At 45.5% G+C, this 26246-nt stretch overlaps 1 protein-coding gene across 2 annotated transcripts; it reads left to right on the forward strand.

The window, feature by feature from the left end:
- Positions 1 to 64: 64 nt before the first annotated feature.
- On the forward strand, positions 65 to 23225 carry YTHDF2 (YTH N6-methyladenosine RNA binding protein F2). Of its 2 annotated transcripts, XM_062593989.1 has the most exons (6): positions 65 to 357; positions 618 to 642; positions 1050 to 1129; positions 5569 to 7155; positions 7757 to 7807; positions 22287 to 23225. In XM_062593989.1, the coding sequence occupies exons 1-6, from the start codon at positions 331 to 333 to the stop codon at positions 22308 to 22310; spliced, it is 1794 nt and encodes a 597-aa protein (XP_062449973.1). In that variant the 5' UTR covers positions 65 to 330; the 3' UTR covers positions 22311 to 23225. The 2 variants fall into 2 exon arrangements, with proteins under 2 accessions (XP_062449973.1, XP_062449975.1); XM_062593991.1 differs by lacking the exon at positions 7757 to 7807.
- The last annotated feature ends 3021 nt before the right edge of the window (positions 23226 to 26246 follow it).

Genomic DNA, 26246 nt, shown 5'->3' on the forward strand with positions numbered 1-26246 from the left:
GTCATGCGTCGCGCCCTTCCTCCACCCCCCCCCCCCCCCCCCGCCCCGCCATTGTGCCTGGGAGCGCGGCGCGCGCGCGCTGTGCCGCGTGACGCCCGGGGAGCGCGTGTGGGCGCGAGGCGGCGGGCCTGGGCCATAGACGCGGGCCGGAAGGAGAGGCGAGGGGGGGTGGCTAGAGCGTCGCCCGAGCCAGGCAGCCGCCGCGGGCGAGTCGGGAGTCCGCCAGGAAGCCGCGCCGCGCCCGCGCCCCGCCGCCCGGACAAAGCCGCCGCCGCCGCCGCCCGGTGCCCCGCCCCCGGCCCGCCCCGCCAGCAGCCCCGCCGCGGAGCCATGTCGGCCAGCAGCCTCCTGGAGCAGGTAGGGGCCCCCCCCCCCCTCCTCCTCCCCCCCCCCCCCCATCCCCGGGCCTGGCCCGCTAGGCGAGGCCGCGGCTCGGGCCTAGCGGCGGAGGGGCGCGGGCGGCGGCCTAACCCTCCCCCGCCCCAGGGCCGCGCCTCACCGTGCGCGCGGGCCGCGGCGGGCCCGTGCCCCCCGCCGCCGCCGCCGCCCGCGCCGCCGCCGCTCCCCCCTGACTCACCGCTCTGCCTCTTTCTCTCCATGCCGCGCCGCCGCGCCAGAGACCCAAGGGCCAAGGCAACAAAGGTGAGAGCCGGGGGGCGGCGGGTGCCCTGCGGGGCAAGTGGCGCCTCGGGGGGCGGCCTGGCGGCGGGGGCGGGGGGCAGAGGGGGACGGGGGAGGCCGGGAAGGGTCCGGCCGCTGCATTTCCCGGCTCTACCCTCAACTCGCAGTGACTGAAGCGGCCTGGAAAAAATTATGAGCTGTGAAATCAGTCGTGGTTTCTGGGGCTGGGGAAACTTTCTGGTTCGCAGGACGTTAGTCTGCGCGTCGGTGAGCGTTTCCTCTCTCCGTTGGGTTGAGCGTGGTATATTCCAAGGCACCGGGGTGTAGTTATGCTATAAGGCCTGTCTTTTAAGTACTTTAAATTGGCAAATGTTCACGTTTGGATTTATTTACAGAGTTATTTCTAATGCTCTAACTCTCTTCCTCAGTGCAAAATGGATCTGTGCATCAGAAGGATGGGTTAAATGATGATGACTTTGAACCCTACTTGAGCCCCCAGGCCAGGCCGGTGAGTAAGAGTGCCAGCTAATGGGCAGGACTTGCCAAAAGTCCCCTGACTTCCTGCTGCTCTCTAGCTAAGGCAGATTTGGCATCATTTTTGTTCTCTCTCTCCACTAATTGCATTTAATGTTTGCCAGCTTTCTGTAGCAGTGAGGGTAACATCCAATTTATCTTTGTGTGTCTCCAGACAGAAACTACCAAACATCAATAGGTTGTGGGGTGTTAGGTGTAAATGTTTAATAACTTCTCTGGGTGTAAGGACTTCCTACAGTTAGAATTTAGCTCATTTTTTCAGTGACAGGAATTAATAACTATCTTGAAGTTACCGTTTCTGATCTTTCAGTTTTACTGTTATGACACAGCTTCCGTGCTTGTTTCTGGTTCTTTGTACTATAAGAGCAAATACACTGTATTGCATTGTGAAATTTCTCAGTAAAATGCAGTAATGCTCTGGAGGCTTTTGGAGGATGCTATCAATGTTCTTATCTTTATCAAACTGAAAATGTACATCATGGGGTTTTCTCTTTTTTTCACCAAAAAAACCCACAGAACACAGATATGATAAATGCTCTAAAGACTTCTTAAAAAAACAATTAAAGCTGAGCTGGAGTTTGTGATTAGTTTCTGAAAATCACACTTCCAGATACTTTTCCTCTTAACTTTTTGTTTAAGATTAGCTGCACTGTTAACTGTCATCTTTTATGAGCAGTAGGAGAGTGACACACAACAGATAGAGTTCAGCTCATTAGTTATTACAAATAAGCATTATAGATAAACATCTGTAGTAAGACTGGAGCACTTAGTTCATTCTGTTGAGTCCTTTTTCTTCTCCAGTTGTGATTAGTAAAAAAAAAAAAAAAAAAAAAAAAAAAAAAAAAAAAAAAAAAAAAAGCTCTCTTTTTTTTTCCTTGTCTGTATTCTTTTCTATTGTTTCTATTAGTCAATATATTTTTTTTATAGTTGTGGCGTTGTTTTTTTTTCTTTTTTTTTGGAACCCAGGAACAGGTTTCCATCTCATTTTACTTTTCAACAAGTGTGTTTCTACTTTGTGCTAAAAGTATAAAAGTAAATATTTTTCAAAGTCCTGCCAGCTCTTCTGTAATCTCAGAGTTCAGCCTGTCAATTAAGAACACTTACAACATTTATCTCCCTAAAAAGCTACAAGCCTACCTTTGAACTACATAGAGTGAGAGTGATTTGTTTCTTAGGACTTGAATAAAACAAGGTACTTTCCTTGTTCTGCTCATTTGATAATGTTTTTTTTCCTGTCCTAGAAATTAACATTGCCAGTTTCTGGACTCCTTTTGAACATGGAAATATTTCATGCAGAATATAGTTTTATTTAAATCTCCTAAATAGAGTGAATGTTGTTATAATGTTAGAAGTGAAGTGTTATTTTACTCTATTTTGTGTATTTAATAATAACTTTTAAATATTTAGTTTTTTCTCCCTGTGTGTGTCACAAACTGGTAAAAATATTAAAGAAATAAAAAAAAATGGGGGGGAAAAAGTGATTGGAGCATACCCCAGGAGGTACAGCAGGGGTGTTACTCTAGAAATTCATCAAGAAGGAGGTAAAATGCTTTGCTAACTTTGAATGAAACTTTAGGGTGACTTTATCTTGCTTTCTCACTGTGGTGTGCTGCTTTTCTGCCCTCATCCATATTTTCACACTTCTTATAATAGAGAACAAAAACCAAGGACTCAGTCTTGAGGTGACCATGATGTTGCTGAGCCAATAAGCCAGACTCCTGATATATATATATATATATATATATATATGTGTGTGTGTGTGTATATATACATATATACACATATATGTGTGTGTGTACATACATACATATATATATATATAAACTATCAAAGATTATACTACTTTTCTGCAGATGGTGGAGGGAATTACAGATAAGACTGAAAAATGAATTAAATGAATCCAGCTGCTATAGAGTGTGGGAATGTTTTTGAAATTACTTTGTGAGTTATCCACATAAACTAAGTGGATAATGGTAACTAAGTCGCAAGGTTTCATGGTTCTTAATTCAAGGGCTGCTATTTCAGGTGCAACTGTTACTAACTTGTCAGCTTAGTAAATGAGGTTACTGTATATTTGAAAGCTCAGATACAAGGCAATTGATTCTTAAACAATTAAAAAACAAACAAACAAAAAACCCTCAACAGCAGCAATAACCAAGCCCAAACACCAGTTCTAGTCCGAGGTGGAGAGGTGCAGAGCAATAGTGAATTTGAGGAAATAAATGTGCAAAAAGTCTTAGTCACTGGAGAGAATTAAAAGCTGGTGAAGTTCTATTTGCATGATAATCGGTAACTGTGTCGGTTGTGATGCAGTGTAGCAGAGCGAGGTAGCACGTTAGCAAAGTGTAGTTCTAGAAATTGAGGCAGGTAGCTAACAGCAGTGGGCCTGTCTTTAATATGCTTTGAACTGATGATTCTGAACTGCTAGTTAACTGTTGTGCTCCTTACTTATTATGTGAGTATGGCTGGTGAATATTCCACAGATGGTACCTTAATGTAGTCTGTATTAAGCTAGCTCTTGAAGTTAAACACGTAACAGCATAGAAGAGGTTTTAGAGGTGACGAGAGACCGGATTTTCCTCTGACAGTGATGTGCTTTATGCATTTTAAAGGAGAAGCCTTCAGAGAGAAAACTCTGCTTCTTTGTCTGTTAGGTTTGGGTTTTAAGTATAGGCTGGTATGTGCATATTCCATTAAAGCCAGTTCCATGGGAGTGTATTCAGTTACCCTTAAAATTGATATTATCTTTCAACGATACTTTGTTAGTTTAACTTTTTTTTTTTTTTAAGTTCTTCTATTTGCATTACAAATTACCCTTTAGAGTCAATGTAACTGTTCATGATGCCAACTTTTGGACAGATTGAGCCCTGAGGACTGTTCTATTGGTTTAGGTTTTGCAGGACTGAGTTCCTGAATTATTAAAATTGTACCCCTGATAAGACTTAAGTTTGTTTTGTTTTAATGTTTTTTTTCCTTTCTTATCTGGGAAAACAGAAAGGTTAGAGAGAGTATCTGAGTTTTCCTGTATTGACATTACAGAGTGCCACAAAAGGCTTTTTAGTGTTTAAGACGACAAAATAAACTTTGTCTCTGAAAACATTAGGTTGAATAATTCCTGTTAATTTTTGTAAATTTGGAGTTAGATATAACCTGTTGTTTTCATTTAACTCAGTGGGAGGTAGAGAGGCAGAACTGCTGTTTCTGTAGGGTGCCAGAGCCATCTTGAGAGCCTCCATAGATTTCAGTATGGCATGAAGTCCTTTGGGAGCTGCACTTGGCACATGAAAACATGATTCAACGAAAAATGGAGTAGAGCCTGCTGCAAGCCAAGCTTTTAAATGGGAACTGAACCTGACTTTCATTTCGTCTGCATTGGGTTGGCATGCAAGTTGCTATATAGCACTAGGGCTGTGTGCACACAGGTTCAAATTACTAGATGATAATGTCCATTAGTGTGGCTTTAACAACTCCCTGGAGGGAGCATTGGTCTGAATACAAAATGACAGATGTTTTTCATGTAAGGAAATCTTAGTGATGTCTGAGAGTCTCCTAATTGTAAAATTAGACATTTGTTTTCATAACCTACAGGATACTTGAATATTAAAAGGGAGACCAAAACATGGAGCAAGTTTTCCTTTCCAAATTTCAAGCCTGCTTTCATGTGCTGTTGCCTTTGCTGTGCCATAAAAGGCTCCTATTGAAACAGTATTGATTATCCCCCATTTTTCCAGTTATCTTTTAGTATGTGCTTGCTGTACTGGAGCTGCTTGTGTTTTGAGGATGAGGTTTACATCCCTGTTTGCTTGCAGGTTCTTGGAATATTTTTGAAGTCTGAAATACTAAATTATGTGGATAAAGCCATCTTCATGGATAATCAGTTTAAGGAAGTGACTTGCAGTACAGACAACTGGAGGCATTCATGATTTTGACAGTATACTTCACTGGACCTTTTTCTCGTGTATTCCACTTTCCTCTGCCTCTTTCCCCTAAAGCCTCTATCAAACAAACAGCAAAGTGTGGTTTGATACATACACTACCCAGGCAAGAGAAGCCCTCTTTTGTATTAGATACTGAAAGTATGTTTTGTATGCTAGATAAGATATTGATTCTGTAGCCTGAGCAGGAGCTCTGAGGCAGTTCAGCATCCAGTCCCATATCAGGCATCAGGAACACAATGCTTTCTCATCTTAGAATGAGAAGCTTGTTAAGCCTTTGTGTTTAATCTTTCTGGCAACGAAGCTGTTTTTAGAGTACTTCTAACAAAGGAGGCGTTTCAAGGCCAGGCTTGTTTATCTGCCCAGCCCTAAGGTAGGGAGGGGTGGAGCACAGGAAGTCTAAGATGCCTTTTATTCCTGGTCCCTTGAAATTTGTTCTGCTTATTCTAACTATTCAGTGCTTATTTTTATTTTGCAGAATAATGCATACACTGCAATGTCTGATTCCTACTTACCAAGCTACTACAGTCCATCCATTGGATTCTCCTACTCCTTAGGCGAAGCTGCCTGGTCTACGGGGGGTGACCCACCCATGCCCTACTTAACATCTTATGGACAGCTGAGCAACGGGGAGCCTCACTTTCTCCCAGATGCGATGTTTGGGCAGCCAGGGGCCCTTGGCAGCACTCCATTTCTCGGGCAGCATGGCTTTAACTTCTTTCCAAGTGGGATTGACTTTTCAGCTTGGGGAAATAACAGTTCTCAGGGACAATCCACTCAAAGCTCTGGATATAGTAGCAATTACGCTTATGCCCCTAGCTCACTGGGTGGAGCCATGATTGATGGACAGTCTGCCTTTGCCAATGAAACTCTGAACAAGGCTCCTGGCATGAATACCATAGACCAAGGGATGGCAGCCCTGAAGTTGGGCAGCACAGATGTTGCAAGCAATGTCCCAAAAGTTGTTGGTTCAGCTGTTGGTAGCGGATCCATTACCAGTAATATTGTGGCATCTAACAGTTTGCCTCCAGCTACCATTGCTCCTCCGAAGCCAACGTCCTGGGCTGACATTGCTAGCAAACCGGCTAAGCAACAGCCCAAGCTGAAGACCAAGAACGGTATTGCAGGTTCAAGTCTTCCACCGCCTCCAATAAAACATAACATGGATATTGGAACTTGGGATAACAAAGGGCCAGTGGCAAAAGCCCCTTCCCAGGCCTTAGTTCAGAATATTGGTCAGCAGCCAGCCCAGGTGTCCCCCAAACCCGTGGGTCAGCAGATCAATAACAGCCCACCAGTGGCACAGGCTTCAGCTGGGCAACAGCCACAGCCACTGCCCCCACCGCCACCGCAGCCAACCCAGCTGCCTGTGCCACAGCAGGCAGCTCAGCCCACCCGCTGGGTTGCACCTCGTAACCGTGGCAATGGGTTTGGTCAAAATGGAGTGGATGGTAATGGAGTGGGACAGTCTCAAGCTAGTTCTGGTTCTGCTCCTTCAGAACCGCACCCAGTCTTGGAGAAGTTGAGATCTATGAACAACTACAATCCCAAGGATTTTGACTGGAACCCAAAACATGGCCGGGTTTTCATCATTAAGAGTTACTCTGAGGACGATATTCACCGTTCCATTAAATATAACATCTGGTGCAGTACAGAGCATGGCAACAAGAGACTGGATGCTGCCTATCGCTCCATGAACGGGAAAGGCCCCGTTTACTTACTGTTCAGTGTCAACGGTAGTGGTCACTTCTGCGGAGTAGCAGAAATGAAATCTGCTGTGGACTATAACACGTGTGCGGGTGTGTGGTCCCAGGACAAGTGGAAGGGACGTTTTGATGTCAGGTGGATTTTTGTGAAGGACGTTCCCAACAGCCAGCTGCGGCACATCCGCCTAGAGAACAACGAGAATAAACCAGTGACCAACTCCAGGGACACTCAGGAGGTGCCTCTGGAAAAGGCTAAGCAGGTGTTGAAAATCATTGCCACCTACAAGCACACCACCTCCATCTTTGATGACTTCTCACACTATGAGAAACGCCAAGAGGAGGAGGAAAATGTTAAAAAGGTAAATTGTCTGTCTGGGTGAAGTGCTGCGGGGTGGGAGCTGGAGGAGGGCTCCTTGCAGCGGGCTAAGTCAGCAGGCTGAAGGCATGGGTTTGTGAAGAAGCTTGGTAGGCAGCAGTTTGCTTCTGTGCTAGCTGTGTGCTTCCGGGCAAGTGGGTGCTAGTGTCCTGGCAGAGCTGTGCACGGAAGCTTGCACAGACCCTGCCTGTAATCAGCTGCCCTTCAGGTGCTGAAAATCTCAAACTTCCCTGAGTACCATATTCACCAGACAGATTAAACATTTATTTTTACACTATTGTCAGCACTTAGATAAGAATGTTGCAAAGTAAGAGATTGGTGGGAGCTTTTGGGGATTTTCAGAAAATAGAGCTGGGTCTTTGAAAGGCTCTTAATCCACCCCCTACCTAAAGTGGGATCAGCATGACAGCTGTTTTGCACCACTTGTAAAACCTGCAGTGATGGCAGTTCCTGTCCCTCCCCAGGTAATCTATTCCTATGCTTAATTATCCTTCCTGTTAGAAGGCTTTGTCTAATGCCCAACCTAAATCTCCCTTGCTGCAATTTAAGTCTGTGACTACTTGTCCTCTCTCCTGTGGACACAGAGCAGGTCATTCTGTTCCTCTTGGCAGCGAGCTCTTATGTATTTGAAGCAGGTAGGCTGTATGCTCCGTTAGCACTGCACAGCACTGCGTAGCATGGCATGTGAACTGCACCGATTGCCTTCCTGCAACTGCACTGTCTTGCCACTTGGGTCCATCAGCTCAAAGCCTGCTGTGATCATTGGTTTAACCGGAGGATTGCAGTTTTCAAAGCATTCTTTGTAGCAAATTGAAAATTCTACCCAAACTCTGGAATTAATAAGAAATTCAGTGACCTGTGGGCCTTGAATTTTTTTTAGATGCAGCTGTGTGCTGAATTCACCTGTAGCTGACCTTCTCCACAATAGGGATCTTGCTTGTATTTGATCAAAACAGTAATTACAAATTAGCATTAGCACAGCTTTCTGGTGGTTTGCCAAGTTTTCCGAGGATCTCTTTAGTCTTAGCAACAGGGAATTTTCCACCCAATAGCTGAAGAATTTAATCAGGAGCTGCAACCTGCTTACCATGACAGTGAACACAATTTTTATTTTTTTGATATATATCTTAGTGTTGGCTGTGTTAATATTATAACTGGTATATGAAGATAGTCACGCTTTGCAACTGATACTCTAGTATGTGTAATGCTTGAAGAAAATGTGTAAGGGAGCATGGAGATGAACAGTTCCCTTAATTTTGTGTAGAACTGTCTTGATTTTTGTGAGAACCTGAATGTTCATGTGAATTCACATCCCAGAAGTTTTTCGCTTGATATCCAGGCTATATTGAAGTGGTAACTGAGTAGTAATAGAGACTTCAAATACGATGAGAAATCATTATTAATTACAGGACGTCTTAGGAAACACAACTGATGTGCTCTGTATCCGACTTGTCAGGAGCAACAGGATTTGCAGTGTGAGAAAGGGACAGATCTTGGTACAGTAGGAGCATGCAGGGACTGGGTGAGAAAAGTTCATAAAGGGCAAGTAGAGAGTGGGTAGAGGGAAAGAATAATACTGAGTAAATGTAAATAGGTAGAGGGAAGAGGAGATGAGTTGGAAAGGCCAGAGAATAAGGTGACAGACGGGTGATCTCTCTTGCAGGGAAGCGTCTGTATTTGCAATTGTTTGTAATAGCTGAAAATTGGTAAGATAGTAAAAGCATGACTTAATTGTCTTATATTAAAAAAAAAAAAGGAAAACATCTTTCCTCATTTTTCAATCGTATTTTGTCATCTCCTCCTCTGCTTTCTTCAATTTCTTTGAGATGTGTTAGCATATAAAGGTCAGAAGTAGAAATAGTAGCTGACAGACATTTAGTGCACCAGAGCCTTCTTTCTAAATGATGTTTGAGTTGATTCAGTGTGGCACTCAAGTGCCAAAGCAGTTGATTAGGAAAACGTTTATCCTTTCAAAGGGAACTTAGTCATATGTCTCTGGAATTCATAGGCAAGCAAGGATTCCTGTAGATATAAAACTGATGTTTGCTTTTTACTATTGACTCAGTCTTTGTTATAGTTCTGGGCCCCTGCCCTGTAACATCCGGTGTGGAGGAAGTGACTTGGTCTTTCTTTCAGCAACAGCTTGACCTCTTAGACTGCTCTCTGATGCAGCCATGAGGATGCTTGAGGTTTCTGTAACTGCTGTTTCAGGGCTTCATTGATGAGCAATAGTTTTTGCTCAAGGAGAGGCTTCTGGGATTTTGCCCTGTTGGGCTTTTATGGAGTGAACACTGATGGTTGCCTTCGGATGGTAATTGGCAAAAACAAGCCATGTAATGCCTGCCTTGAAGCACCTCAGTTGGTCACCTGAAAAAAAATCACAAACCAGAGTTGGGGCACCGAAAGGTTAAAATGCTGTTCTGGCAGCAGTTAATGGTGCAGACTCCCTGCCTGTGGTCTGTCAAGCTCCTTTTATGTTGGGGAAATCCTATTGCTACAAGCTCTTTGTCTCTGCCACTAGTCTTTGGATGAGGGTGATATGTTAATGTTCTGCATTCCTGTTCCTTGAAGCTTAAATGTCTCAAGGTTTGGCTTGTTTTGAACTTCTAGCAAGCTACAGTTGTTTCATTTGGCTCGGAACTTGCCTAAACCTTTGTCTGATTTGCAGCTTTATTCCTGCTTGCTACCCAAGCAGATGGACAAGCTCTTGTGAAAGTCTGGGAACTCTTGACTATTCTTTTAGATTTGTTTCTTTAGAATTCTTTAAAATAGTTCCAAGAAATAATACGAAAAGTGCTTTGTTTAGTGTTTATGACACTCCCTTTGGCCAGTGAAGGGAAGTTAAAAGAGTCATGTTGAAAACATTGAAATCATGCCCTTAGTTGTCCTTTTCTGTTGCCTGTGCCCTTCTGTGCTCTAATCCTCAGAGGCTGATCTCCGTTTCTTGGGAGCTTCTTGTTTTGCGTTATTAATCCTTTAAAGTTTGCATATTTTCTTAGCCAAAACTGATGAAACTGATTGCCAAGTACAATGTTACCTGAGCTAGCTTAAGTCTGTCAAAGGTTTCAAGAAGTTGCTCTTGAGGTAGAGCATGTCACTATCTTCTTCCATGTTAAGATTGCTTTATCTTAATTAAAAATCTAGGTCATAATAGCACATCTCTATTTCTAGGAATTTACACTGAGGTCAGTGTAGAAGACGTAGTAGAATTACCTCAGATCTATCTTGCATGTGGAAAGTAAAATCTTGTATTTGCTTTTCTGAAGAACAAGGTATGCAAAAACTTGCACTCTAAAGGGAGCTTATCTTGGTTCTTTCTCTCTCCCATTGCCTTGCAAGGGCTTGTGGTACTTGGCTTCTTGCAGGCACCGGGGATTTTTAGGAAGGGCTTTGCATTAAAATCAGTTCTGTCCTGTCCGTTTTGGGGGCCAGAGTGGCCAGTGGTCATGTTTGCTTTGTGGTTGATAAGAGGTGTTTTGCAGAGGGTCTTAGGTAGGTATGGAGTCAAGATGAACTGTGCAGGATTGATTTGCATGCTGCAGTATACCAGCCTCAAAATAGAAATGTCTGATCTGCCAGATTGGAACTATTAGTTTCCAAGATGTGCTGCATTGTGTCTCAGTTGATGCTGTCTGCTGGTTAAAGGAGTATTAATAGTGGTAAGTGTCACTGCCCCCTTAGAGGGTGTGATTTAAGGAAAAACTAAGTGGTGTCATATCAGTCTTATTTCAAACTAGCAGGCTATTGCATGGTCACTGTTGAAAGGGAATGTTTTCTGCTATATTTTGCAGAGAGGTGGCTGTAGTTTCTGGGAGGAGAGAGCATACTTTCAGAGACTGGAATAGCACTTCTTTCTTCCTCTCTTACCACCATCCTGGCTAATGCTGCATGTGCTTTTGGTTTTAGCACATTCAACAGGATGTTTCTGACTGTAGGTGAAGCAAAGATTTGGTTTCTGGATATTGCATACCTAGGCAAAAGCAAGCCTTTCCTATGATAGTAGGGGAATAGTGCTTGCACTTGCACAGTTCCTTTCATCCAGCGATCCCAAGGCTATTTGCTCTCTTTCTGCTCCAAATACTAACCACAGAGAAGTTGATTGATGTACCAGGACAGAATTTCCTTGCTGTGAATACCCTTTGCTGTTCTGTAACACACATCTTCCAGTTTAGTTCCAGGTCTTTTAAATCATATATGTGTGTGTCCATGCTCATATGTCTGTTGTAGTTCAGGAACAGAGGAAACATAAACTGTACTACTTGTTCTAGTAGTTTATTACTAGTTGTTCGATGTACTCCATGCTTTGTGCTTAGGATACCTTTAAGCCAACACAGCGAAGCACTTATGACATTCACATGTATTTTTGGTTATGTTCTAGCTCTGTTTAAAGGCAGTAGAAATGGGGGAGTGGGGGTTCATCTTGCTGTAATCAGTGTTTTCTGCTGCAGGACAGGAGAGTATGTTTCCTCATCTGTAAAACAGGAATAGCTGGAAGCCATTTCACTGCAGCTAAAGTGGAAGTTGAGTGGTGAAAAAACAAGCCTGTTCCAGTTTCTCATAGCTGAGTCTGTGTTAATATCTTGTTAGCAGTCGTTTTAAAAATAATGTTGTTTAAAGTCAACTCACTGCTTTTGAAGTTGGTCTCTAGGAGCTGTCAAGATGAGTAGTTTTAAAATTGTTTCACGAGGACTGGTAATCGGCTTCAGAGCCTTTCATCTCTAGGTCACTGGGTCAGACGCAGTGCGGGCTGAGAGTGAGGAGAAGATACTGCACCTCTTACAGGTATGGCCCTGAGCAAAGGGGGTTTCTGTAAGGTCCTTTTGTTGTGAACTTGGTACCAACTCCCTTGCTGGCTGCTTGGTGTGGGAAAAGCTTCTGGTTCCTCCTGTCATCCACCTTCTGCTTCAGGGTGTTGCCTTCACCTTGGCTGAGTGAATACAGCCCTAAGTTGCAGAATACCCTGATCTGATACAGATATGTTAATGCATTCATTCATCTGAAACCATTAGTATAGTCATCGTGTCTTAAAAAAAAAAAAAAAAAAAAACAACCAAACAAAAAACCCTCTTTGCCTTCCATAACAATTGAGTTGAAATTGTGTGGTTGGCTAATTCCCTAGAAACAACATGGAGGTTTTGGTATGCAAGAAGGGCATGCGTAAGGTGCCATCAGTGATGATATTTTTAAAGTGTTACAGTTAACTTGCTGACACTGAGGTTAATAGCCCCTGACAGAAGTGTTGTATTTCAGGTTATTTGACTACAGCTATTTCTCCAGGAAAAGTAATTCCCCTTTGAAGCTGGGTGGGTGTCAGCCATTTTGTTTTCTGAAAGCAGGGTGCATCGGGATGTGGGTAATGCTCCACTGCCTGGACTTTCTATCCAGTGCAGAAGTACAATGGGTCACAAGACATGGCTTAAAGCTGATTAGCATCCTAGGAAAACTGCAGAAAAGCGTTGATACGCGTACCTGGCATTTATGCAACCTAATGGGAGCAGCTTCATGCACAGTGTTCCTCGCGTGTTTTAAACCACGCTGCAATTCGACATTTCTGTCTGAAAGATGTTGCTTTCTTTTTGCATCTTCTGTAAAGTGTTATGTGGCAGGTATTCATTTGGGAGACTTTTCTTTCTGTACTGGGTGATCATTTTAGCTGCAACTATTAGAACCCTCTCTTATCTTCCTGGATGTTCTTGTTTGTACCTGGTAGTACTTGTACTTTTCTATGGCTTCATGAGTTAATAAACTGATTCCTCAGTGGTGCAAAACGCTGGATACTTGCCAACTAAAACAGTGCCACTCTGCTTTTACTGTAGCAAAGTTATCCAAGGAAGTCTCGGTTAACAAGGATTGTCATTATCCGAGCTGATCACTAGAATAGAGACTTGATTGTAGCTCTTTCCAGTGACTAGCTGCCCAGTGTGAGGCTTTTTAATTGAAGTATAAGTCATGTTATAGTGCATTTGAGCAGTTAATAATAAAGCATTTGGATTTTGTAAGCTGTTTGGAAGGAACTTTGGAAATGAAGACTGCATTTCTGGTTCCATACTGTTAGAGTTTCTTTTCTTAAAAGGACATTGCTGAACTAGTTTTGCTTAACTGCAAGCTCTTTCTTGTAATTGAGAATCAGTGTAGAAAACGTAAGGTAAAATCTAAACTGTGTCTAAGTAAACAAAAACTTTCTTTTGCTTCTAATCTTGAAATTAAAATACTGTTTTAGTTTCCTTCCTTGTATTTATCCATACAGATTGTACCACTTTATCAGCTCTACTACTTATAAAGTGATGCCATCTCCTATAAAATGATTTCAGAGAATTTGTCATTGTTTGCAAGTCTTTAAGAAATCATGAAGTCCTGATTGTCAGCCCTATGTTCTCTTGCAAACCCTTCCGATTTTGTTCTCAGCTGATGCTCTTGATGTGTTCAAAGAAAAAAAAAATACATATATAAAACTGTGTTCCAGTACATATTGCTATGTGTTCCCTTTCAAATATCAGTGAAATGAGGGTACGCACAAAAGGCTCTAGGGAATATTGTCTTTTTTACTTGGGCTTGTGAATTGCCTCTTCTTGGTTAACAGAAGTGGGCAAATACAGTCCCTCTTGCCCTTTTATTATGCAGAACATTGTGGTTTTTTTCTTGTGGCAAAAGATATTTATTCTGTCTTGTTTGGGGCTGAGGTGGTGTTTTAGGCCTCAAATGCAAGAACAGCTGCACTGAGTCAAACTGTAAGTCCATGTAGTCTAATATTGTATCTCTATTGTGACTACTGGTCTCTGGGTAGAAGGAGCTAAACCACGGGCTGGCACGGAAGGTGGTTTGCCTGCCTTGTGAGCCCGATCGTGTGGACCATAACTTTGATTCCAGCTTCCCCCAGTACTGAGCTCTCAGCCCTCGCTCGCTGGGCTGGGGAAGGATCTGCAGTGAGAGCTGTGTCTGTCTACAGCACTTGCTGCGTGGTGTACTGGAAGGTGAGAGTCTTCCTCACAGATTTCAGAGTATTTGACATGCAGATGTGGACATGCAGAGAGGCACTGCTCAAGCATCCTTGCTCACTTTTCTACGTAAAAATCTCTGTGCGCCTCTAACAAAGCGGTCAGGAGCAAATGCCTGTAAGGGCAGTGCAAGCGTGCGTGTTCATTTCCAAAGGTTTTCCTAGCATTTAACAGTTTGTAGCTCGGGAACTTCTGGACCCAAAGGATGCATCTTTGTGTTTAACAACTCATGATTTCCTTTGTCCAATATTTTGATGTTGTCTTTGAGCATCCACAAGGCCCTGTAGTGACAGGTTATATAGCTTGATTATGTGTTGTGTGACAAACCACCACCTTTGGTGTATTTTGAATCTGCCACCCGCCAGCATCATGTGATGCCCCGTTGTTCTTGCGGTGCTGGAAGAAGTGGTGAACAGCTGATTTCAGTGTACTCCGTGCCTTGTACATCCCTTTTCGGTTATTGCTTTTCCAGGCCTGAGAGCTGTAGGTGGTGTTTCTGCAGATGTAAACCCTTCTGTAGCTTTGGTCAGCCTCATTGCTCTTCTCTGACTCCTTTCCAGTTTTTCTGCATCCCTGCAGAGATGGAGAGGAGCAGAGTTAGAAGATAGAGGTGCAGCCTGGGTTTGTGTAAAGGCATGATGATAACGTGTGTTCTGTTCCAGATCATGTTTACTTTTTTGAATGTAGACGTTTTCCTAGAATTAACAGTTGCAATCTTGAGCTCATGTTTCTGAATATTAATGGCCAGTTTGGAGCCTTACATCTTGTACATCAAGCTAGGACAGTGTTTTTCACGTGTGTCAGTTGATTTATCTACACTGAATTTGGCCTGCCTGCTTGAATGTTCAGCTGTCTTTTCACACAAGGTGCTTCTGCATTTCTTCACAGTTGGCTGCTATTTTTATTACCCTGAATAGCTTAGTATCATCAGTAAACTATCACTTTATTCACTCCCTTTTCTAGACCTTTTATGAATATATTGAGCCACAAATTCCAGTAAAGCTCCATAGGTCACCTGCATGCAAGTGTTCAGTCCTTAGCACTGCACTTTTATGGTGTGGCAGAGACTGGAACAAATGCATTACTAACTTTACAGCTGTGAAGATCTTGAAAGTGAGGGTACTTCACTTTCCAAATAGTTGTGGTACAAATTTTCTGGTGCTAATATTTAGTGTCTGAGCTATGAGCTATCATCTAAGAGAACCAAAGTCATAAAGCACAATTCATGTGACGCACAATGAGGATGAACACTAGTCTGTAGGGGAGGGGGAAAAAAAGCACCTTGCTATATCTGGTGTAGATCAAATCTCTGGCTTAGTTCTTGGAGGAGCCCTTGGTGAATGCTGTTAACTGTTCAGTGCTATTCACTTCAACTCTCATGTCAGCTGCTCCCATTACTTTTATCGATGCTATTAGCTTGCTTTCTTGCATTGTGAAGGAAAGCCAGCTTCTTCCCTTACCTCAGTGTGGTGAACCTGGTCTGTGCACAGGAGCTGCTGACTGCATCAGCAAGCTGGGATGCAGAGACGAGTGGCCTTTTGGAGGCTCTTGTTTATGGGTAGTGTTAGCTGTGATAAATGGAAGAGAGCAGTCAGGTTTCCTGCTTGTACCCTTGCTTGCTCACTGATGGTGAAGATGATGATTTTCTTGTAACTTTACAGATGATAATGAGAGAAAGCTTGTAGCAAAGTCACTAAACTGGGCTTGGGAGCCTGCCTTTTTGGTTTTCCGAGCTGTCGCAAATGCCAAATATGGCAAAACTTCTCATCCCATGTAGTGGTAGGAAAGAACAAAGACTGATATAAGGCAGGGAGGATTTTTTTTTTCTTCTCAGTGACATGAAAAGACACTTGTGCAATTGTCTTGCTTGTGCAGCAAAACCAGCAAGTTTAATTCCATTCCTTAGTGGGAGTCCAGTCATCCTAGCATGAAATGCCACTGGAAGTCCTCCCAGGCTGCTTTGCATTGCCCTTGTTTCTAAATATTCATAGTTGTTGTTAGTTTATTTGCTCTTCTGTTTATTTTGCAAGTTTTGCTCTACAGGATGATGACTCTCTACAGGAGAGTAATTATAAATGTTTCTGGGAATAGGTCTGCCTTCGTGCTATCAAATGTGGTATTTTAAGCAGGAAGATTGCATCAATTCTGATGATGCTTTGGAAGATTTGGGGGAACGGCAGTATGCTTACCAGTATCTGACAACTAGAACCACCTCACTTGTATAACAACTGCCTCAGAAAGAAGGTCCCACTGTAGTACAGATGCTGTTTGTGTCCTTTGTATCCTTAACTCCAAACTGGTTGTTCTGATATGGATGATGTGTGATTTAAAATGCATGACCACTGTGGTGTTTATGTTCACAAATGTTAAGGCAAGTTTTGCTATGTTTTGGCTATACTTCAAAAATTACATCTTATTGTTCCCTATTTATTCTGACCTCATCTCTCTCTGACTACATGGTCAAGCAGTTGGTGTCTAGTAAAGCTGTGGTGTGCTCAGGTTTTAAGAGGAAACCAGAACTTCCTAACTGCCCAGCCATGCATGCTCAGTGCAATGTTAGGACATAGTCTGGTGCTTCCTTCCGCATTTAACATTATTTGAGCATCCTCGTCCCTTTCTGTCCTGTCCCCCCAGCAAACAAATCCTGGTGGCGAAGTCTGAGTTGCAGGTGCTGCCCAAGCACAGTTGTGTCCCTGTTTGGCTTACGTTCTTATCAAATGATGCGAGTTTGCTCTTTGGAGGGGGGCTTGTATGGATGTTTGGTTTTGCTTTGTTAGGTTTTGATTAGGTTCTTGGTTGCAAAAGCAAGTCTTCCTTGCTCTGACAAGGACTTTATTTGCTTATCTTCTTTCTTGATGCTAAGCTCTGTTATGTGAATGGGAGGTAGGATAAAGACTTCTAACTATAGCCAGACCACTGTAACTGATGATTTTAAACAACGTGGAGCTAGTATCCTGTCTCCTAGATGGGACAGGCTGGAATATAGCTTTTTGCTGCAGCTCTGCTGGCTTGCTAATGCTCACAGTAGGAAAACCTTGTGTTTGGTTTGTAAATCAGTTAAGACTTGAGACTGTATGTGGAGTAGATAAGCATAATAAGAAAGTGATACTTCCTGTCCATCATTTGTGCTGACTTGTAACCATGCTTTAAGCTGATCTTGCTGGGAAAGCTGTGCTGGATATGTCTGAGGAAACATTGCTGGTGATGGACTGCTGCAGCTTCTTATTCTGAAGGCAAGTCAGAAGTCTGTCTTGGACGCACAGGCACGTGGAAATCCAGACATGTTATTTTACTTTGCTAGAATTGTATACAACATGAAATGGGAATCTTCCTTGAGAGGAGGGTTCAAAACCAAAATGCTGCACCGTTGCAGCAAGTGCCGTGGGCTGAACTGTTCTGGCGAGCGCGGTGTGAGCAGCCTCAGTGAGAGCTGCAAGTGCATTTCTTAAGGTTGGATGTCTTTGCCTTTTGGGGAATGATCCTGGCATAGCATGGATCACACTCTAGTGTTGTTGGCTCCTGATGTTTGGAAATCAATGTGCTTTGCTTGTAGGACTGGGCGGTTTGAAACCGAGACTATGCTTTGTGGCCGCCTGGTTTTTCAGGCTGCTGTGCTCCAGATCAGACTGGACCAAATAAACCCTTGCTGTAGTTTGTGTGTTGTGCAACTGGGAATCATGTTCTTGGTTCTTCTGCAGGCTTTGATTAGTCTTTCATTTCTCTATCTGTAGCGTGGAAATAATGTCCTTACCTTTACCTTGGGAATTATTAAGGCTGAATGTTGTTTCTTAATCAAGGTAAGAGCCTCTGAACAAATGTGTAGCGTTATCACCTATTGTCATCGTTTCTGGGTACAAACTCTGAGCTCTTTGAGTCTTTTGTTGTTGTTGGCTCCCCACAGTGTGACTAGATAAAGTAATCTCTCATCAGCCTTCTCCACTAGCTTGTTCAGCTGCTATTATCAGGACCTGGCTTGTGACATTGCTGCAACCCCCTGGGGACTGCAGTGACATGACTGAAGTGGATTAAGCAGGATGATTACAGAGGGCTTCTATTTACACAAGCTAGCCTTGCCTGAGCTTGGTGCCTCTAAACACAGTGAGCCCAGAGACATGCTTGCAGTGATGTGTGGGTGTCAACACTTGATTTGAGCAATGGTATGCTTCTTTCTAGTCATCACCGTATCACTTTGCACTCCAGCCATTTCAGTGCTGCAGCGTTCTTGGCCCTCTGGTTGCTGAGGGATTTGATAGATGGAGACAGCAGTCCGAGCTGGTGTCTTTTTTCATGCTCCTCCCCCTTAGATCAATAAGGCACGGCCCAGGTCTAATGAAAAAGGCAACTGAAGAAAATGTAACACTTTTTGACAGGATCTGTTTGCCCTTCAGGGACTATATGCCGGAGCAAAGCCCAAAACATCAGTATGAGCATGCAGATGCTAACTACGGTGCCTTTTCCTGGCTTTCCCTTAGCTGTGTGGGCTCGGGGTTAACTCCGTCCCCATGCCCTTGAGATCAAAGGAGGATGCACAGGAGGGATGAGCATCTGCAGCATTGTTAGCCTTTGACATCAGTCCTGATAGATGCATTTGCAGCTCTACTGTGATGTGATGCTCGCTTCTTGCCTGACCAGTCCTTAGGGCCAAGATATTTTTGTGAGATCTGCTGCAATTGGGGTGGCAGATTAGATGGTGCAAAAATCCCCTAGGCCTTGGTTTTACCCCCACTTTCTTCTCATCTAGGAGGAGTTGCAAGAGAGCAGCTGTGAAGCTGCCAGCAGAAGAGCAAGCAAAGCAATATTGAAATTGGTGGAAAGGAGAAGCTGTTACTTCCCTCCCTTTTGAGTAATGGCAGCAGTGTCCTCAGCGCTGCGTGCTAAACCCAGACCCCAGGCAGCCAGGCAGGTGCGAAGCAGAACTTTTGGCATGCTGCCTAAACACCTCCTGGGGTGGAGGCTTCGCCTTGCATCATGCCATGCCCTTGGCAAAGGGCAGGGCAGGACTGCATTGAAATAAGCCCCTCCAGAGCCCTGAGCAGGCGCTGTTAGATTTCATGCTGCATTTTTCTACGATAAACTCTTGAAGGCACTATTTGAGGCATTGATGGAGAGAAATGGGATAGTACTGCACTGATATTTCAAGGTTTTATATTGAAAAGCTGAAGACTTAGAATACTTGATTAAGAGAAGTTGCACTCTAATCCATCCTGAAATTGAGATGTTCACTCGTGTCTCTGATCCCCTGATAGACTTGAGGGCAGGAGCACAACTATTCTAGCCTCTCTTCGAAGGTGCTGTCTTCTGTTTTGACATCCTAGGATTTTTTTTTTTTTTTTTTTTTTTGGGGGGGGGGTGGTCATCTCTTACACTCAGGCTTAGTCATTTTTTTGGCTCCCTGCTTTTAACCATCTACTGGCCTTGGGAGCAGCTTTGCCTTCGCAGCAGGGGAGAGGCGCCTAATTAGGCTGGTGGCTGAGCTCCATCTGCTCAGCTGACTGGGTGAAGTGCTCAGCAGGGACTTCAGCCACCATCTGCAGGCCAGGCCACTCTCCTTTGCCACTGTAGGAGAAGGGGGCGGTTCGAAGGCTGTGTAGTCCTGGCAGCCGGCTTAACCCACGTCTGAATTGGGGAAGATGGAGGCATTAGCTCAGGCAGTTGCAGCTTCTTCCCGAAAGAATGCGTCATGTTGCCATCTGTCCTTGTTTAACGTAACATGCTGGCTGCCGAACCAGGCAGCAGAGAAGGAACAGGGCTTGGCAACTTCATTTTGATTTGTGGCTTTCCCTGCAGCATTTGGTTTTCTTTATGCTCCAGACTAGTTTTGCTTCCCACCATGGTAGTTTTATTTTACTTTTGGGTGGTGGTGTTTTTTTAGCAGCAAATGGCACCTGCAATAAATTTGGACAGGCTTATGAGAGAAGGAGAGAATGAAATAGAGTTACATGGAGCAAATACTCTCGAAGAGAATGTGTGGTTTAGCCTAATCCTTCTCCCTGGAGAGTGGTGTGTGCACTGTATCATATAGAGCTCTGTTTCCTTTTGTGCAGAAATGGAAGTAGAGGGTGACTAGGCACGAAGCAGTCTCTGCTTCCCAGCAGACGTTCGGCTCATGCAGAAGAGCTGGAGCTGAAGTGATCCTTGGGTCCTTGTATGCAGGTGTCAAAGTCTGGGGGAACACGTTGTTTCAGGTTGGATACAAGACCTCCCTTTTTGGGAAGGTTGCTAATAATAGCTGGCTATACAAGCTGTTAGTCCAGGATGGAAGCTTCTAGTAGACAAACCCTTGCCAGATTTAGCAGTGGTGGCAGAGGACTCTGCTTCTTTCAGGAATCGACACGCTCGCCAGCGAGATGCCAAGGAGGAAGTGAAGGTGCATGGCACTGTGCCGTGGCAGACTTGCCAGGAAGTATCCTGAACCGATGCAGCCGGATTCGAGTTTATCAGGGCCTGACACTGCCTCTTTTTTAAAGTTAACTTGAGGAAAAATCCAAATTGTCTCGTGGGCACCTAATGGAGGCATTGTTTTCCTGTGGAGGCGGGTGTGGACTTGGCATATCTCAGGGCTGTTTGTGGATGCTGACTTGGGCGATCAGCTCGTTCCCGCACTGAGCATGTGAACTACAGCCAAAATGTTTTAGTGCACTTCACGCGAGAGATTGCAGGGACTTGCCTGTGCTTGGAGAAGATGCAGTTAAGAGGCAGGGAGGAGCAGCAGCAAGAGCCCTTTAGTCGTTGACAGGTTTTATTTTTGAGGTGGTGTCATATGATCTGGAAACAGCGCTCAGAATGTGGGCTGGGCAGCATTTCTTAACCCTTTGGGAGAGTCTTCGCCCATTTCTGGGCAAAGCTTCTGGGTTTTGCTTGGGTTTAACAGAGAAGACACTATGCAGCATGGGGTATTTAGCACTGGAGATCATATAATAACCCTTGATCTCTGTGTGTGTTTGGTGCTGTGCTGTCTGTGTGTTTTCAGTATGGTGTAAATGCTTGTCTGGACAGAGCGTTCCTATAGTTGTTGGAGGATAGATGGGATGTGAATGAATAAAGAGTGGCACTAGTCACCGGGAGACCTGTGAACCTGTTGAATTTTGGGGTGAGATGCAATCAATAGGTTTCAGAGTTAGCAGTGAAGCTGTGCTCTGATGAGTGAAGCTGATGGTGGCTGCGAGCCATTTCGTGTACTCTGTAGATTGAGGCAGACATAATTACTGCATAGGTTTGAACTGCGCTTTGCTCTGATGCGTTCGCGGGTCTGAGAAACGCCAGCTGCGGCCCTGGGGAGCCGACTCTCGTTCTGGTCTGGCAGGCGGACGGACAAAGGCAGAGCTGCGCTGAGGGCTCCAGCGTCCCGTTCTTGCTTCCTCTTTCCTCCTCCCCGGTCTCCGTGCTCTGCTCCGAGCTCTGCCTGATCCTCACAGCACAGGGATTCCTGTTACAAAAGTGCCCGGTGTCACCTCCAGCACAGAGCTGTCTCTTCTCCTCACTTCGGATTCCCAGGCTGCTGGTGCACCCGAGACGGAGCTTGTGGGTGCTGCAGAGTGCCTAGAAGTAGGAAGCCTTGTTTTGTCACCCTCCGCTCCCACTCCTCACTGCTTGGAGCTGCAAATTCAGCAGTGACCTAGACTAGTTCCCCCACCCTCGCCCTTTTCACCAATTCTTTCTTGGTTTGTCTTTAATTTTTTTCTTCCCCCTTCTGTTTACCTTTGTGCTGTTTAACCTCTAACTTGGAAAAGTTTAGTGATGTCTGTTTGGGGAGATCCTTTAATGCTGATCACACTTACTACCTGGAAGACGTTGCTGTGAGCAAGAAGAGAGGAAAGGGAGGTGGAGCTGTGGTAGCAGTGGCCCTCCTGAAGGGGAAATAGGATGAGCTGATAGACCCAAGCGATGCAGTGTAATACGTAGTCACGTCAGCCGCGAGCAGCTGCAGAACCTCCTTTGCAAGGAGAAATACTGTTTCTCAGGCTTCCCTTGCTCACATGGACCAGGCTTCTGTCACAGACTCCACATGTTGAAATGCTGATGCGTTAAACGGGTGAATAAAATTGCTTTCCCACTTAGCTGTGGTAGCTTTGTAAGAGCTGCTCTAAGCTAATATGTTTTTTTTTTTTTTCTTTTGCAGGAACGCCAAGGCCGTGTCAAGTAAAAGGCCATCCCTCCCACAGAGACTGCAGCAGAGATTGCATCCCAGCTATCTTTCAGAGAGAGAGCGAAAGAAGAAAGAGCAAAAAAACATCCCAGAGAGAATTAGGACTTTTTTTTTAATTTCATTGACTTCAAAAAGACTCTTACAAACTTGCAGTTTAAAAAAAAAAGTATTGGAATTTCACAAAAGACATAGGACTTAAAAAATAAAAAAATACAAAAACAACAAAAAAAATCCCTTCTAGATAGAATATAGGTAAAAAAACTGTCCCCTTTCTTTTGGCTTTGGTTGTGATTTCAGAGCATACACTTTGTTTTTTGTCTTTTTACTATGTTTTTTTGGATTTTAAAGTCCGTAAGTGGCATATGCCTTTTTTCTCTAATTTTTAAACCCTGCCGCTTCCCTTCCTTCCACCCCTTTGCGCCTCCTTCCCCTGGTTTTGACATTTGCACTTGGAACACCGAGTTGTAACATCCACCACAGAAAGTGGAATAGCTATTTTCTTTTTTTCTTCCCCCTGGACTGGAAGAAGAGGAATTCTACAAGAATGTGGGGTTTTGGCCTAAGAAGAATTGAATGGGAATTGTCCACAAGGTTGTGTCTAAAGGTGGTTCATTTTTCTCTGACCCTTTGTTACTCAAAAGTCAAGTACTAGGAGTCCTAAGAAATGTTCTGTTCTTGTGCATTATACAGATTACAGATTAAGTCTGGGTTAATTTGATTTGAAAGCTGAGAACAGTGGTAAAAACTTGTTTTGTTTACAGGAAAATGAATTCTGGACAAGAAGAAATATTGTAAAATGTGTAGTGAATATGTTTCTTCAGTTTCTTGTTAAGCCAATGAGGAATGGGCGTTGCCTTTCTTTTCACCATTAATCACTTCTCGATAATAAACGTGAGATCCTGTTGAGCATCACTGTTGTCTGCCGCTCGGTTTTGAGTACTGCCCTCGGTGGGCTCTTGCTTAGAGTAGCGCCGGGGGGACAGCAGCACAGGGCACCCGTTCCAGCCTCCGCGTTGGGTGCTTAGTGTCCTACCGAGGATGTTCACCTTCGCTTTCCCTTTGCATTGGAATCTGGTGTTTTGCTGCTGTGTTATTTTAAGGCACATTAATAGTGAAGTGTAGTTTTCCCCTTGGGTTTGTAAGCGGATTTGAAGCAGGGTGGCGTGGCCTGTCTCTGTGCTTTCCAGCCCGACAGGCCCGAGTGCAGCTCGAGTGCCTGTGTGCTCAGGAAGGCGTCTGGCACCGTGAGCTGGCTTCTCTTGGGGGACAGAGCCCCGAACTCCGAGCCGTGGCCTCCTACGTCGGTCCGGTGGCTGCAGTGAGCCTGTCGTACCAGGAGACCTGGCGTCCGGGGTGGAATAAGCTTGGTCCCGGGAAGATATTTTTCTTCCCTGATGGGTGTCCAAAACACAACGTGTCAGTCTCCTGGGAGCGAGCTGTATTGAGGATCGAGGGCTGCAGCTAAGGTGGTTGCATAGCCTGGAGCCATGAGGGGCTGCGGATTGGGGTGCAGGTGCTGCGGATTGGGGTGCAGGTGCTGCGGCGGCTCTGCTCCTGTCTCCGTTCTCGCGTGCTCTCTGCCTGCCTCCAGCCAGCGCCGCAGCTCTCCCCAGCGCGAGATGCGCGGTGTCCGGCTCGTCTTGCTGTTGAGGATTTGTTCCCATTTCATGGGTGAGTTGGAGATTAACGTGCTTTTCAGGTGCGTGAAATACAGACAGCCACTTGCAGATCTCCCCTTGAGAAATAGCTCCAGGTCAAGAAGTCAAAAACCCACTTTTCTTGTGTTTGACAGTTCAGAGGGAATGAAAGAGCTGCAAACAAGTCTGCTGTCTGAGGCAGTCTAGTGCTCTAACTGCCGTTACCTAGCGGGATGTCAGCAAGGAAAATTGTGATATATTGAAATTATCCCAATTATTTAACAAGTTAGGAAACACCTGTAACCAGCCAGCTGACTTGCTTGTTCTTCTCACCTTGGGCTAGAAAATCGGCCTCCTTAGCCTCTCTTCCCAGTTGCCTTGTTCTAGCACTTCAAGGTTGCCTTGAAGGGAGGTAGGACAACGAATGCTTGCAAATGTTGCATGCACTTGCTGAAAAGTGCTGGGTTTTATTGCTGGGCTAAATCTTGTTTCTTAAAAACACGCATTGCTCGAAGGTGTCTGTGCTTTTCAGAGGGAGCCTAAAACCTGCCCTGTTTGCAAAGTGGCAGGAAAAGGCAAAAACAGTGGAAGAAACCTGACTTTAGCAGAGGCCCAGCTGAAGCAATTTGTCTTTTGAGGGATTACTGTAGTAGTGAGTTAAAAAAAAAAAAAAAAAAAAAAAAAAAGCCCCGGAGGTTTGTGTCAGTGATGGCAGGTGCTTTGCATAGATGGTTTCGCTGCGGGTCAGATGCTCCTAGTTCCCCCTTTTCAGGCTTCAAGCAACAAGCAGAGGGAGATGGGTGAGGGACAGGAAGATGTGATCTGAAAACCGCAATGCTTAATAAGCAGATGCAGGTGTAGTACCTGCAATTATTTTTTACTTAAGAAAAATAACTGCCCGATTGCTTTACTCACCCTGCTGCTGCAGTCGGGAGATCTTCCTTTACCGTGGAGTGGCACCGCGCTGGCATTGCTGCCTGATTCCTATTTGCGGTTAAATTTTTTCCTGCTTTTTAGCTGCATGTGAGGAGGGAGCTAAAACACTTCTTGTTTTTTTTTTTCTTTCCTTTTTTTTCCTTTAGTGGCAGAGCAGGTTAATTGCTGGGACTTCGCCCTCCTAGCACCTGTGTTTCCCGGCAGGATTTATTCAGCAATACCTTCAACCTCGCAGCCGCTTCCACGGAAAGCGGCCTCCCGCGACCGCAGCAGGGCTTCGCGCGGGTGCGGGAGTCCCGCGCGCCCGGGACCGGCCCGCGTCCACCCCACGCTGCGGAGAGCGGAGGAGGAACGTGGGCACGTGGCCCGGCGTGGCGCATGGGGCCGCGAGACGCAGCCTCCTCCTCGGCCTCTCGGATCCGTGACCGGGCAAGTTGGGTTTGATCTGTTTTCTTAACAGTTTAGGGGAAAACGGATCATTTTGTGTGCGCTCTCTGGCTAGGCTCTGTCATCCTCGCTCTTCGGAAGACCCGTGGGCCTTCTGCAGGGTAACGGAAAAGATAACCCTAGAATTGGCCCCAACGTTAGACCTTACGAGTATTTTCTTGATGGGAGGAGGCCACGGGAGCATCCGTGAGTGCAGAAACAGCCCTGGCGAGCGGTGGTGGCTCCAGCGGGGAGCGAAGGAGCTCGTGTCTCCCAGCACCCGCCAAAGCCAAGACACGTCAACGCCTATCGAAGCTTCGCCTGGCTGGAGAAGGCGGCCGACGGCCCGAGGCTGCCCCGACCTGCTTCGCTCTGCAGGCAGACGCCCCAAAATGAGGGAAAACCGCTTTGGAGTCCGGAGAACCAACTTCCTTCGCTGGTACTGAAGACTACGACGGCCTGGACGGAGTTTCCGCCCGAGCGAGGCGCGGGGCAGGCGGCGAAGGTGTTCACTGCTTTCCTTTCTTTGCAAAGGCAAAATATTTCCTGCCCCGAGTTTCCTGGGGCCGAGAGGGGAGAGCTCCCCGGTCAGCGGGCGCGCGCGTCCCCCCCGCCGCGCTCGCGCCTTCAGAGCTGCGGAGCGACGTGCGCCACAACGGCGCAGCCGCCCGCGAGCGGGCCGCAACGCGGAGGAGCCGCGGGCTGTCCCTTTGCCGCGGAGCTCGCGTGCCCCCCCCGTAAAGCAAGGCTTGGCCTTTGCGCGGCGTGCGCTCGGGGTTTTCCAAAACGCTCCCGAGCACCCCGGCCCCAGGGAGGGAAGCGTAACCCGGACGCAGCCGGGGTCCGGATTCTGCCGCCTCCCGGGATTTCCGCGCTGCGCCCGGGCCCCCGGTGCTGCTCCCTGCTTCTGGCACCTGCTGCAGCTCCTGGAATC

Source organism: Rhea pennata, chromosome 23 (assembly GCF_028389875.1).
Source record: "Rhea pennata isolate bPtePen1 chromosome 23, bPtePen1.pri, whole genome shotgun sequence".
In the NCBI taxonomy this organism is placed as follows: domain Eukaryota; kingdom Metazoa; phylum Chordata; class Aves; order Rheiformes; family Rheidae; genus Rhea; species Rhea pennata.